General features: G+C 35.3%; 2 protein-coding genes across 3 annotated transcripts in view; one reads left to right on the top strand and one right to left on the bottom strand.

Annotated features, from left to right (window-relative positions):
- cib2 (calcium and integrin binding family member 2) overlaps positions 1–3,858 on the bottom strand; it is a 38,016-nt gene extending 34,158 nt beyond the window's left edge. For both annotated transcript variants that reach the window (XM_006628920.3, XM_015343432.2), the window contains exon 1: positions 3,349–3,858. In XM_006628920.3, the coding sequence (XP_006628983.1) occupies positions 3,349–3,399 (51 nt within the window). In that variant the 5' untranslated portion in view covers positions 3,400–3,858. The remainder of the gene's footprint in view (positions 1–3,348) is intronic.
- Positions 3,859–5,613: 1,755 nt separating this feature from the next.
- Positions 5,614–13,583, top strand: lrrc61 (leucine rich repeat containing 61). The gene is made up of 9 exons (XM_069190725.1): positions 5,614–6,019; positions 7,661–7,756; positions 8,097–8,243; positions 8,555–8,615; positions 9,969–10,054; positions 10,850–10,915; positions 11,555–11,623; positions 12,094–12,219; positions 12,853–13,583. Exons 1-9 carry the CDS (start codon positions 5,992–5,994, stop codon positions 12,957–12,959), a joined length of 786 nt encoding a protein of 261 aa, XP_069046826.1. The 5' UTR covers positions 5,614–5,991; the 3' UTR covers positions 12,960–13,583.
- The last annotated feature ends 347 nt before the right edge of the window (positions 13,584–13,930 follow it).

Below are 13,930 nucleotides of genomic sequence, written 5' to 3'. Positions count from 1 at the left end.
GAGCTTCAGTGGGCTCACTGAGCTTCACCTGTTTTTTTATTTGCTTAAGAGTGACATGAAAACTGTGTCTTAAAATGGTTACTTTACCATTTACGAAATTCTCATTCCCACAAAAAAAGGCTAGACAATTTTAACCACACAACTAAAAGATCAATCACTGACCAGCCTGATACAGGACATGTAAATACACAAGATGTTTATGAACAAGGCATCTCAAAGCACATGATAGAATAATGGGAGAACCTTCAGAATTTTTCATTGCTTAAATGGGCTTATTAAGACTATCAGAAGTAACCAAAGAGGCTCCAGGGACATTATCTTTTCAGGGTTAGGTTTCAAAGTAAGCTATCTAACCATCCTGCTTGGCATAAATTATTAAGTTTCACTGAATCACCCAGAAAAGCTGTGCAGAAGATAGCCCTCCTTCAGTCCGTTAAGAGCTGCAGGTTACTGTTACAAAGAACAAAAGCCAGGTTTCTTGTAGACAGACCTATGAAGAGGTCAGAAAGGCTAGAGCAATAACATACGACAAACCAGCCTCAACTGTCAGACAGTTAAGTCAAACATAACAATAATCACTATATATATATAAGGTTGTCATATGTGAAGTCTACCTAACGTGTTAATATTTAGGTAACAGAGCTCTATTTAAACTATAGAATCAAAATACCAAAACATGTTGCTTTTGGCTAAGTTGAATACTAAAATATGATGCAAACATGGATATTAAAATATCTTTCAGCAAATTCTTGGTTCAAATATTTATTCTTTGAGCAGATTAACGGAACATATTCAAACAGAAGAATAGAGCGTATTCATGTACTGTATATTAATATATATTGCTTGCGTGTGGCCAGCAGAACCTTTCATTTTTATTTAAAAAATATTTATAAAACAAAGAATCATTCCTATTCATAAAAACAAAACCATTATCAATCAGGAACACATTGCAGGGCATATGAGTGCAATGCAATAAGAATGCTATTGCTAGTCCCAAAGCTCTCAGTGCAAAGTATCACCAAGGCATGACATTGGTCAATCCATGGGACAGAAATGAAACAGTTTTGCTTAAGAAATGAAAAGAAAGCAAAGTACTACATAGCGTTCCCACAATTTCTCCACAAGGGACTGAGAAACAGTGGTCTGTGTAAGCTACAAACACAATTTAAAGATTGCATTTTAAGCAGAAAACTTCAATTTATTCTTGTTCATTGAAATAAAAACACTGGTTCTTTGTGTAATGCTTAAATACTGAGCATAATTCCAAAATGCTGAAAAATCATATTAATATTTTTTTCTTAAAAATTAATTGAATTTGAATGGAATGTGGGTAAACTGTATGTGAGTAAACATGTTTTAACATGTAAAACTGGTGTTGAACTAGTCTCTGGTGTACAAACAGCACAACATGATCTATACTGTGTACTGTACATACAGTATAAAAATGTCATTGTTAATTTAATAGACTTAATTAACACCTCTATCAAACACAATCTGCCACATACAAAATGAAATCATTTGGTAGCAATTATTTGTACACTTGTGTTTGAATGATGCAAGTGCAAAACTTTAAGATTGAACGCATAATTAAACCAGAATACTGCTGTATCATTGCATCAGGGAACAATAAATCATATTGAGGTAAAATATGTTTTTCTTTTTGAAGAGGCAAACTTTTAATATTCCAGATAACAGAAAATGTTGAGATCTGTACTAACATAAGATCAGCTGCATGAGAGACACAAATGGACAGGAATGCTTGATCCAGTTCCAGTCTATCAGAGGACCTACCTGTAGGTATCGCACATCTTCATCAGTATATTTTCCCTTAAACAATGTCAGGAATCATGAGAGAGTTGAGACTGTGTACTGAAGCTGTATTGGTCCAAACAGTAATGATTTCAAAACATACAGTACTAAATAGTGACTCATGAGCACACACTGAGACCTGCAGAACACAAACGTAGTGGTTGTTTCTCTGTGTTTACTTCTTAAACGTCGTTTGAGATTAATTTCAAATCTTCATAATTGTGACCCCTTAATTCTGCTTTTACAAGTGGGACATTTGTTTTTAATTGTTCTAATTTAAGAGGATTTAAATGTAAATAATACTAAAAATGTAATTACTGACTAAAAATCCAACTCAACTGTCTGGAGTGAAAAATGGTATAAATAAAATCCATTATGTTTGGGTACTAGTAGGCAAAATTGTGCAGAATTCTAGTTTTGCATTTAAATTTAATCTGAAATCATACTGTACATCACACAACAAATAAATGTTTCATATCTATATTCCTTCTTTTAATGGACGGTATTCCTTTACACTTTACAGAACTGATATCAGTGGTTTTTATTAGGTGCTCAAAGAGAGTTCTTTACAAATACTAAATCATCTTTCTGCAAGGAATAATTTCGATTATTTGGAAGCTCTTAATAAAAAAAAATATGAGCTAATAAAATAACAACCAAAAGGCAAATTGAAATTTTTTTTGTGTTCAGTTTCTAATAATTGTACAATTTTCTTAATCTTCCATCAATTTTTTATTGCTTTTGTCCATACATTTACACCATTATACAGTATGTATTATGTAAAAAGAACAATCGATTATATGAGCAATCTGTTTCGTGGATAAATACTGTAGGTAACAGCCAGATAACTAACTAAATTATTCCTAAAATTCATCTTTGAATCTGCCCACTATTCAGTTCCTCAAGGTTCTGCTGCGCTGGTTTTCTTCTAAATTACATTGTACCCTCAGATACCCCAATAAATACTGATGTCAGTTGGACCCTAGCCTACCTTAAAGAGTACGAATGTGTTCATATTATTGAAAATACCAGTGATTACAACACTTCAAACTACAACCGTTTAAATGACAGTTTTTAAACATAAAGCTTCGAAAACATTCAATTTGACGTTAGTATTATACGTTTCCTGAATATATAAGTTCGCCATACTATACTATACTGTAAGGAATACATTGGGTTGTGAACGCTTTTATGTGGCTTATCTCGCTTATATTGACTTAACCGCAGTCCACAGTAAAAACGGATTCAAAGTGTGCTGTACAAACCACGAGAGGTGAATGCTACTGCCCCTATGACAACACTTATCGTAAAATTTAATGTATCTGTACAAACTGATAAACCCGTCTTTGCGTGGTTTCCCCTAAGGTTTGTGGTGAGCATTAGGGTAAACTTGCAATCAACTACTGAAGTTCAAGACACAAGGAAAAAAATAATTAGTTTGTACAAATATATAGGACAGATCAAACCAAAGCGGGAACAACAACAACAACAAAAAGATTTTGAAAAAGCCAGATAACTCCAACTTCATCAAGCTCTTACCTGATAAGCGTCAAGCTGTTCATCAGTAAATATCGTTTGCTTATTACCCATCTTAGCCGAGTAATTTTCCTTTTAAACAGATGCATCACATTGGAGGTTGGAGGCGTCCTTCCTATTCTAGGCATTTAGGGCATATATATACGGCGTGGTCGGTCGGACTGGAGACAGTTACAAGCCCGCATTGAATTTCCACTACCTGGTGGACCAGAATGCGGGATGTGTCAAAACGACAAAATATAATTCACAGTTTTGCTTTTACTGTAACAGTAAAAGTCCGTTAAGTCCATCCCCGAAGATGAAACGTGCTGAGATATAGTTGTTGTCATCCGTAGCAAAAGAATACTGGAAGGACTAGGAAGTATAAAAACGGTGTTTCAGCACTGACCGCTGTCCACGGCCACACCAGTGCTTACAGTGAGAGACCGCCCTGATACTTAATGCCACTACTAGTAACACACAGCCACAAGGCGGCGCCTGAAGTAACATACTGTATCCTGTGATGGAATTGAGAACCGACCTGGAAATGAGAAAAACGCAACATCAATATTTTAGTTTTACATAATAACCCGCCACCCCCCTTCGTTTTATTACGTTTTTACATTTTGCATTTTAGAATATAGAATTACATGTTTTTACAGCACCTACCTTTTTTACAGCCAGTACTGTAGGTGTTCCAAAAGCACGTCATTCTAAATTGACACCTGTAATTTTATAATAATCGTACCGTTTTCTCTGTAAATAGGCGCAGTTTTTGTTTGTTTTTGGGGGGCGCAGTTTGACTCCTTCTCAATTTAAATGTTGAAAAGCATTCATTTATGTATTAAGGGGTGAACTTGACTTGAAAGATGAGTTTTTTCCTCAGTCCAGTAAAGACTCTTAAAAAATAACGCATGTAATGTAATGGTCATCATAGATCAGACCACGATTCCACACCTGTAATGAAATTATTAAAGGTAAAATACATTCTTAATAATTTACCTGTGTTTTAAACTATGCCAGAAAACGGCTTTATGATTACAAATGAATATGTTACCTTTTTAAGGAACGGACCCTAGTAACATCAACAGGCTGCAATGAATTAAAGTGAAAGCCCATAGTTTATTTGTATCGCATGAAATGGAAGCAAAATACATAACAAATTTCTACATGTGATACAGGTCATTGCAGGGGCACTCTCTGTTGCTCTGGTGTCCATTGATATAGTTGCTCAGTGTGGACCAATTCTAGTGAAGTACGCAGTGTGCGAGCATTGTCCATCCATCACGGAATTGTGAGTAATGGAGATTTTTGTGGCAGAGGGCTGGATGTACAGGATGTATAGAATATATTAGTGACGTGCACTCTTTACACTTCGTCTTGTAACACTCAAAAGAGCGTCAGGAGTCTGAAATGATTAACAGAAACCTTAGTGGTCAATTTAACAGGCAGGCAAGTTCCTGGTAATGAATCCCCTTCAAATACAGTATGAACCGATAGCACCAGTAAATCATGAACGGACTGCATTTCGTTAACATAGCGGACCGACTGCAAAGAATTGTTCCCGAATGAGACGCACAGATCTCCCCCCCCCCCCCCCCCCGAATAAATGTCTGCCCACATGGACGTGTGAAAAAGGGTGAAATTACAGTGGGGTGGTGAAGTGGCGAGAGGTGAGATAGCAGACGCTGAAGAACAAAGAAAAATAAAATACCGTACGTTGTCCCGTAACAAATGTTGTTGTCCCCCCAAAAAAAAAGGTGCGATACATCAGATTAATAGATACACAGGACTTTCGTCTTCTTCAGATTGATGATAACAAGAAGAAGAAGAAGAAGAACATTATTAAGAAAAGCTACGTAATGTTTCGAAGATATAAATGTTAAGTTAGAGGCCACGTGACATAATAACAACTATGCATTCTGTATTTTTTATACTGTTTTTTTATATACCTTTCTATACTTTTTCTGCTGCATCTTGAACATTGCACGGGTGGAAGGAGGCTCTTGTGCATAGCAATCGTGTGTTTAATCGGGGAAGTGCAGTGTAAATTTCACCGTGCGCCTCAGGCTGCAAACTTAAAAAAACAAAAAACAACCTCAATCACCAAGTTTGAGTCCAAGTCAACTGATAGCGTGACCACGAAAAGATGCAAATAACAGCACTGGGTTACAGTAACAGAGAGTCTGCCCCCCAGCGCTGGAGTTTACTTGGGGATTTTGCGGCGTGATCACGCTGGACAAAACTACATACACCTTACAGAACAGACCTAACATTGAAACGGATCCGGTTTCCGGGACATGCACACACTGCCGTGTATCGAAACGTTGTGCTGCAAACCTTTTTCGCGATAACGGTTTGCGCTCCTTTGAACCGTCTCCTTGACAATACCCTAGTAACCGACGAGAGTACACAAAAAATGTAGAAAATTTACTTCCGGGTGTATTTATCTATTTAAAACTCCTACATTTCATGACACGTTTTTTTTTTCTTTTGTGGTGCAATTTTTTTTGTGTGTAAAGGCACTGCTGTGGAATATCGTATGATTAAACCAGAATCCGATAAACTTCCGATAGGAAGAGATCCAGTCACACAGGCGATAGTCGCAAATTTGAAATAAAAATGCTTTAAAATCAGATGCTGTATGGCAAATTAAGAACATGAGGGATGGATTTCAAAAAGGACAAAGACCAAGGTAAGTTTGTTTGGCAAGCCTCCTTGCTTTTTTTTTTGCTGTGTGCACAACGGATTGATACAGCTGCCAATATGTCTGGGTCTCCTGCACTGAGCTTCTCAGCTACACAGGGACACAAGGAATATGGACTCCAAGCGGCTGTTCCTGAGGACACATTGGTGCAGAAGCGTCATGTATATCGAGCGATAACGCACATATAATCATTGAGAAATAAGCCCTTGAATTTCGGCGCTCCCCGTTTTTCTACGTTACACTGACTGACGTGCAGTAATCCCTTCTCAAGGACAACAAAGTAAATGTTCGCTAAGATCAATTGTGTGCTTGGGAGAAATCAATTGTTTTCCTGGATAGCTCCAGTGTAGCATTTGATATGCAGGCCTTAATTTAAATAAACTAATGAAACAGACAGATACAGGTAGCACCGTGTAGCCTAGTAGTTCGTAAATTATTTGACTTTCATAGTATTTTTTGTTTCGTTTTGGCCAACTTATTCTTAGCCGTATTCTATAAACGCGTTTGCTTATTGCTTTATAGCAATGGACATTGGGCAGTAGTGGTTAGACTTCTGGAAGATAGCAAGTTCAAATCCCATGTGTGACATTGTTGTACTATTGATGAACATACATAATCCAAAGTGTTCCAGTAAAATGCCCATCTAAATAATTGGTGCTTATACTGCACAATATAAGATGCTTTAGATAAAAGTGCTGGTCTAGGAATCCTGATAACGTGAATCACAGCCTATAACTTGTAACATTTATTTGCATGGTTTTCAATGGACATGCACAAGTATTCAAGAAAACACACAGGTAAATATCTCAGATTCAAATATAATTGTAACTCAGTTTTCAATTTAACCAAATTGTTTATTTTAAAAAATAAATCTCACTGAAGTGTACTCCTTCCTAGTACCGAGTCCCATTGAAAAACTTACAGGCTTACAGTTCCTAGTTTTACTGCTACTTGCAGTAATAGTTTGACTTTACAGAAATACGAACTCTCAGATTTGTTGTTTAATATTTATGAAATGATAATTACTTTTAACATCAGAAAAAAAATCATGTATAATTCAGACCGCTGCTGTTAATCACCTGCAGGAAGCATTAAGTGCAATTCTGCAGTGTATCTTTCATGCCATTGTGGCATATGGAAAAAGAGTTTTCCAATCTCGAACAGTCAGAACAGAGTAGGAGAAACTTTTCATATTCATCTGCAGTGTATAGGTAGTATATAATTCAACTTTAAGGCAGAATACCTTAGCAACAGCCACTAATGATGACCTCACACACAGTCAGAAGCTGCTGTAGTCAGTCCTTGGCTTAAATCCCTGTCTGTGTTAGATGCTGATTTGAAGAACCTCACACAGCCTTCTCGTTCTGTTCTTTTTCATAGCATTTTGTTATCTCTGAGAAGCCTTCTAATAATAGAATGATAGAGCAGCTCCACTCTACTCTACTCTACCACCAAGCAGAATAGACAAAGAATCAGGGAGAATCAGTGTTAGAGATTCTGCTGCAGCAATGAGTCATGACAAAGTGTAGTGTGCAGCTAGGTTACAGATATTAGAATAGATAGGTGGACCTCTCTTTGTGTCATTTCACTTCACACAGTTGCACATGCCCTCATTCTCTTGTCTTGCAGAGACTGAATTTGCAAAAATCACAGCTGCATTGCTGAAATCTAAAACAGGAGAGTTTGATTTGGAATCAGTCTTGTACTTGAAGCTCAGATGTCTTGGTAAGAAATTTCTTAATACAACAAGCATGTTTTTTGTTTTGCTGCTGTGATAAGCTTTTACTTCTAATTTTTGGGGTAGGTTGATTTTTTCACCTTTGCTTGCTGTCTCTATGAATGTTTGCATGAAAAAAGAGCTTTCAACCCATCCTGTGTGTCCAGTACACTTTGTCCTCCATAAAAGAAGTTTTTCATCACTTTTGTGACATAAGATAAAAATGTATATTAAAGAAGATTTGATAAAATGTTTTCAGACATACACTAATGCAGAGAAGGACAATACGCTGAATTTAATTTAAATGTTTAGTTAAAAATACATTGTCCTCTATTTTATGTTTTCCAGGCATATATGATCTGGGTTGTATAGGAGAATGCATAAACTTGGAAAGACTGGACCTGTCAGGAAATTATATCACATCCTTAAAGCCTCTGGCTTCTCTGAAACTTCTCATAGTGCTTAATTTGTCTGCAAACAGGATCACAAACTTCGGTAAGGAAATTGTGATCTTTTATGATGGATAAGTACTCAAATATGTTAGATATCTTCTGGTTTCTTGGGTTCTATTTTTGAGCCTTATGCTGAAATGTTTACTTATCAGGTTTATTTTCAGTGGAATAAGCCAATTTTCTGGGAATACATATTAGGCTAAAAAAAGTTGGATTTTGGATTTGGATTCAGCTATTCAGAAGCTGTACTCTGTGCTATGTACGTAGTATTCGTCTCTGGTGTAGTTTTGAGAACTATTTACATTGTGAAGAATTAAGTGACACTAACTGCATGAAATGTTTTTCTAATTACAGAACCCATTTGCCTTTGTGACAATCTTCAGAGTCTAAATGTAGCCGGCAACCTCATTAGCAGGTAGTATTTCTTCAGTGTTACATGCGAACAGGCTGCAGTAATACTGGTATATTTTTTGTAGATGGACCATAAATGCTTCCCTTTTATATCTTTGTCTGCAGTGCAGCAAAAAGACATGATATTTAATTACAATACATAGTCTTAGCTTTACACAAGTGTAAAGGCTTTCACTACTGAAGAATAGGATTATTCCTAACCAAGGGTCTTCTGTAAACAGTGGATAGGTTTTAATCATCAGTCATGAGAAACTTACAAAATACTTTATAGTATAGGTATCTGTATAGTTTACATTTACACATACTGTACAAATATAAGAATTTAAACACATTACATTTCAAATACTTGTTTACTTATCAGTGCCTTTTGTTTGGAATGGATTTATCACCGATAGTAAACCCGTTCTTGTTTGATTTATCTTTTTGCTTTTGGGTTTATCGTCACATCTAATCAAGGCTTCAGCATCAAATAGCCTACCATATCTCGCACAGAGTAAGCCGCTGCATAAGTCTGTATTTTTAGCGAATACTTCAAACTATTCTAATTGTCTTTCAGTTTCTAATTTGATCTAGTTTCTAATTGTATGTATTACAATTACATACTCTCTCCACAGAAGGGATTCACAGAGGAGTTGTAAATTTTGACACTGCTTATCCTTAAAATGTTTCTGGTCCTTGATTAAAAATTACCAGTTACAAAAGACTGCCTGATCAGATTTGCTTGATAGTGTTACATTTGTGCACAGCTTAGGAAAATTCATTTTCTGAGAGGAATACATGTCATAAAACAATTTAAGGCAGCAATATGAACAACAAGGCAATGATAGTGTACCTATTTTAAAGTTCACTGCGTCCTGCTTTCAGCATTTTTTATGATAGTGGAGAAATACTAGGGGGTAGTTATACTGTGAATAAGGGTTTAAACCAACTTAACTTTCCTGAGTGTTTTTTGTCAAATGCCAGAGGCTTAACAAGAGGCTGTGATGTAAATTTGATTTTTCCAACTTGAATCTGTGCTGGTGTAGTAATGCATGCTGTGAAGTGCAGAAGACATAAGGACCACCAAAATAGTATTTTTCCAGTCTTTCCGTTCTATCAATGCTAGTTGGTGTATTGAGCTTCTCTCTTGATTTCACCTGTTTTATATATTGTTATCTGTCAGAGGTTATTTTAAGAAAATGTAATGGTACACTATCTTCTGTCCTAACAGTTGCAGGACAGGAATGCAGTTTTACTTGTTGCATTCTTAAAATCAGTTTAAAGATACTTTCACAATCTTTTCTCTGAAATAAATCTCTTAGTTTTTTTATTTCGTATACATTAAAAAATGTTTTTTTCTTGTGATTGAAATATCTAGTTTTGAAAATCTCCAGTGTCTTCAGTCTTTAAGAAAACTGGAGAGCTTTCGGCTTAAGGACATTTCCTGTAACTACACCAATCCAGGTGAGCACAGCTTGCAGATAATTACATCTATATTATGCTTTTCATCACACAAGATCACAAAACACTTTACCAATAGGAAGGAACTCATTTTATCCACCACTTAAATGCATACTTTTGTGACGTTTGGGAGCATTTTACACCGGCAGACATACTGCACAGCAGTTCAGGTGGAGAAATGAGAAGTTACTTCACCGATTGAATTAAGGGGAAAATATATATAGGCTAGACTATGCAAGTCCAAGGTGGAATTCAGGCAGCACCCTGGGGATAAGATCCTTATTCTTTTGAAAAGTGCCATGGAACCTTTATTGCAAAGTAGTCAAGACCTTGTTTTACTTTATTCCATTAGATTCCAAAGAGCCAGCATCTATACCACTACACAGTGTCTCTGATCAACTACAGATGCAACAAAACTACTTACAGGAGCAACCTGATTTTCCTTAGAGGGTTTTCATCCCAATATTGTTGAGGGCCAGATTTGCTTAGCTTATGAAATGGAAAATGATCTGGCTAGATGGTGGAAATGAAGCTGTCAAAATTCAGCATTGTATTCAGAAAAGATTTAATGTCAAGTTTTTCCTTATAAAATAATCCAACATAATGAAATTTTAAAGTGTTAAATGAGACATTTATTTGATAATTTGATAGCCTCAAAAGATATTTTTAAATCATTTTTTTAACTTTGTAAAGTAAATGTACTATAAAGTATTGCATACTTTTAGAATGTAACAATTAAAAATGTTATTTTCTATGTATAAAATTATTAAATGATGTATTGTTTGTGTTTGTTTTTAGTTTGCAAGAACACATCTTATAGAAATATAATCCTAGAAATGTTTCCAAACATCAAAGTGTTAGACGGTAAGTGAGTTTTCATCTGTGGAAAATGTCATTTCTAGTACATATCAAAATAATAACACATTTAAATTTAAAAAGTTTATTTTCCACAACAAAGGAAACATCACATGCGGTGAACACTGATTGTCTGGTGTTCATTTATTTGTCTGACTCTTTTATCCAAAGAGTTTTAGGTTTTCTACCTATACAGCTGGGCACATTACTGGAGCAATCAGAGTAATATACAGTACCTTGCCCAAGAGTACAATAGCAGTACATCTCCTGGGATTTGAACCTGCAACCTTCTGGTTAAAAGGGCCAGAGACCTTTCCACTTCTCCCTCTTACTGTAATGTATGTAGTTCGTATGCCACTCATTTATTAATGCATCATAGTGCAGTCTTTGACGTTTTTACAAAGTACAGTAAAGCCGGGATATTTAAAAACACACAAATCACTTAATTCCATCTACAATAAGTTTTCATCGCGCAAACTGATTTGTTTTTATTCATTCAAAAAAAAAACCACCCTGAACGATTTGCATTCTTGACACTTAACAGTTAAGCTTTTTCTAGTGGTGTCAGCAGTGTGATTACCCAAACTCCCCAGATTATGAGGAATCTTTACAAGTTTTGGTACCAGTGGGACTTTACTTCTCTTCTAGGTGAAAGGTTGGCTGGCCGAGGCAGTGACTTATATCAGTTGTGCAGAGACATTGATGACTCCTTAAAAGGTTTTTTTGCATTTTAATCATAAAAAATCAAGCAGGTCTTTACTTTAAAGTGATGTTTGTAATGTCAGATAATGCTACAGTATTACATTGAAAGGGGAGTGCATTTTCAATGAAGGCGTTTCTGAGACAAGAGTAAAGTAATACTAATCCATCTTAAACATGAATAAGGCCCACATTTTGTTTTGCCTTGAGAGAGGCTTTATGGTTTAATCATCCGTAGTTCTTGTTGTAGAATGGCAATTTTTGCAAATGGTTGTTCTGAGAAATATTGCATGGCAGAAATACAGAATATATCACATTTACAAAGGAAAATACCGGTTTTTAATATATAATATAATGGCAATAATATACTGTATGTGGGTAATGGAGGCATCATTGCTATGAATATTAAGGGTTGTTGAAGCCATCTTATTATTACAGTTGAAATTACTTGGAAAGTGAAATATGTTTTTTTTCTATGTTATTTATAGCAGGGATTTATAAAAATGGTCCGTTACCAGAGGTACTTGATTGTAAACCTTGGGTTGAAGAAGGCTATTGGGATCTTAAACGATCAAACAATGCAATCATCGAAGAAGCCTATAAACAATTTAATGGTAAGTGTTTCCCTCCCAAATCAAGGTTAAATGAAGGCTAACTGCCAGATGTGTAAGTCTGGGTTAAATTCCTAGTGTTTCTTTGTTCTGCTATAGCTATTGTAGGGATTCTGTGGTGGAATTCGAGAGATCAAAATCACATGCAAAACAAAACAAAATCTAAAGCATTATAGGATTGTACTTAATGGATCATTAAATAAAAGAATAACACTAAATGTGTAATTATATACCACTATTGAGATTAATGAGCATTAAACTAATTATGACTAAAAAGGGTATTAAAGAAGAAGTCTGTATCGTGAGCTTTTTCTAATGAAGTTATCTCTTAATTAGATTAATAGATATTTGACATGGTGAATAACACAAATATGGTTTCAGAAAACGTATAGTGATCTAGTAATCTAGCCCTGGCCATGGTTTTAATAAAGAAGTTGACTGGACCACTGGTGTAGCAAGCAAGTAAGAAATTAAATACATAGAAGACAGAATTAAACTGCTTTGTTAAGATTGTCTGTAATCTGACTTAGATTTTAAATTAATGGCATTTTAAGAAAGTAAATCACTAATAGGAAATAAAGATTGTAAATCTTTGATTGATGATAAAGGACATTGTTCTGTGTTGTCTTTCCACAGATATCCTACATGAATGCAGACTGCTGAGCAACAGAGCAGCTCATCTCATATCTCAAACTGAAAGAGCACTGAGCATTAACAGTCAACCAAAGCAGTATGTCCTGTGAAATGGCAAATTAAGTAGCATTTAATTTCACTGAATTAATTGCTTTCAGTTTCTGTGGGGAGTTGTTATAGATCAGAGCATATAGTGTTAAGAAAGTTTCTTTATTCAAATCCGTTCGTTTAACTCAGTTTTAGTGCAAGTATCCTTTGATTGCTGTATGGCAAGGATACCTTGCATTCATTTGTTTTTCTGTATAGTATACTGCACATCTGTCCTGGTAACAGATTTAAAGGAAATTCAGAATGATTGGATATCTGAAGACATTTAAATCTTCAGACATCAGTGGTCAGCTGCTCACCTGTGAAAAAGCATGATGTCATACTGTCGTTGTTGCTAAAACCTGAGTTCTATTTAGAAATATAATGGCTGGGGTTAATGGCATAGTAGTCAACACTTTAAAGTAATATGCAATTTTATTTTTCTTGGCACTTTAAGTATAAAAACGAAGTGTGTATTTAGAACACGCACACTGCCCTGTTTTATATTGCTCTTTCCCCTATGGTTTTTGTGCTTTAACAGTGAGTTACATATCAAGTGCTTTTTATATATGCGTGAGTGTCTTAGGAAGTGTGCCTGCACTTTTTTAAAATAATTGTTTTTTAAATAAAACCATTACTCACATCAACATCCATAACAATGTCACTTGTATCATTGTGAAGGTTTGAGAGAAAAGAAATATAACCAAAAAGAAGCAATCCTTAAATGCGACAGAATTAATTTATACATGCATGTTGTAATTGCTGTTCTGAAGTGTCTTTTTCATGCAAGTCTTTTAAATATAACTTCCTACCTCATGAATCTGTCATAAGCAGTAGTTATTTCTGCCTGTGACTAATTGGAAGTATTTATGGGCTTTTCTACTACTTAGATAACTTGTTTTATCTCATATTTTTATGTAACAAAGATAATTAAAATAATTAACCTGTTGTTTATAAATTTATATAGTTTTCTTGAGATTTTGAAGTCCGGTGG

The sequence above is a fragment of the Lepisosteus oculatus genome, chromosome 5 (assembly GCF_040954835.1).
Source record: "Lepisosteus oculatus isolate fLepOcu1 chromosome 5, fLepOcu1.hap2, whole genome shotgun sequence".
NCBI classification, from domain to species: Eukaryota; Metazoa; Chordata; class Actinopteri; order Semionotiformes; family Lepisosteidae; genus Lepisosteus; species Lepisosteus oculatus.
Note: the sequence above shows the minus strand (reverse complement) of the source record. Positions and strands in the feature narration are given on the sequence as shown.

Bases quoted from the DNA above. Each gene is read 5' to 3' on its own strand.
- lrrc61 (XM_069190725.1), top strand. From the start codon at position 5,992: ATGGATTTCAAAAAGGACAAAGACCAAG. The intron at 8,244-8,554 runs GTAAGGAAATTG...TTCTAATTACAG, and splicing joins AAACAGGATCACAAACTTCG to AACCCATTTGCCTTTGTGAC. The intron at 12,220-12,852 runs GTAAGTGTTTCC...GTCTTTCCACAG, and splicing joins AGCCTATAAACAATTTAATG to ATATCCTACATGAATGCAGA.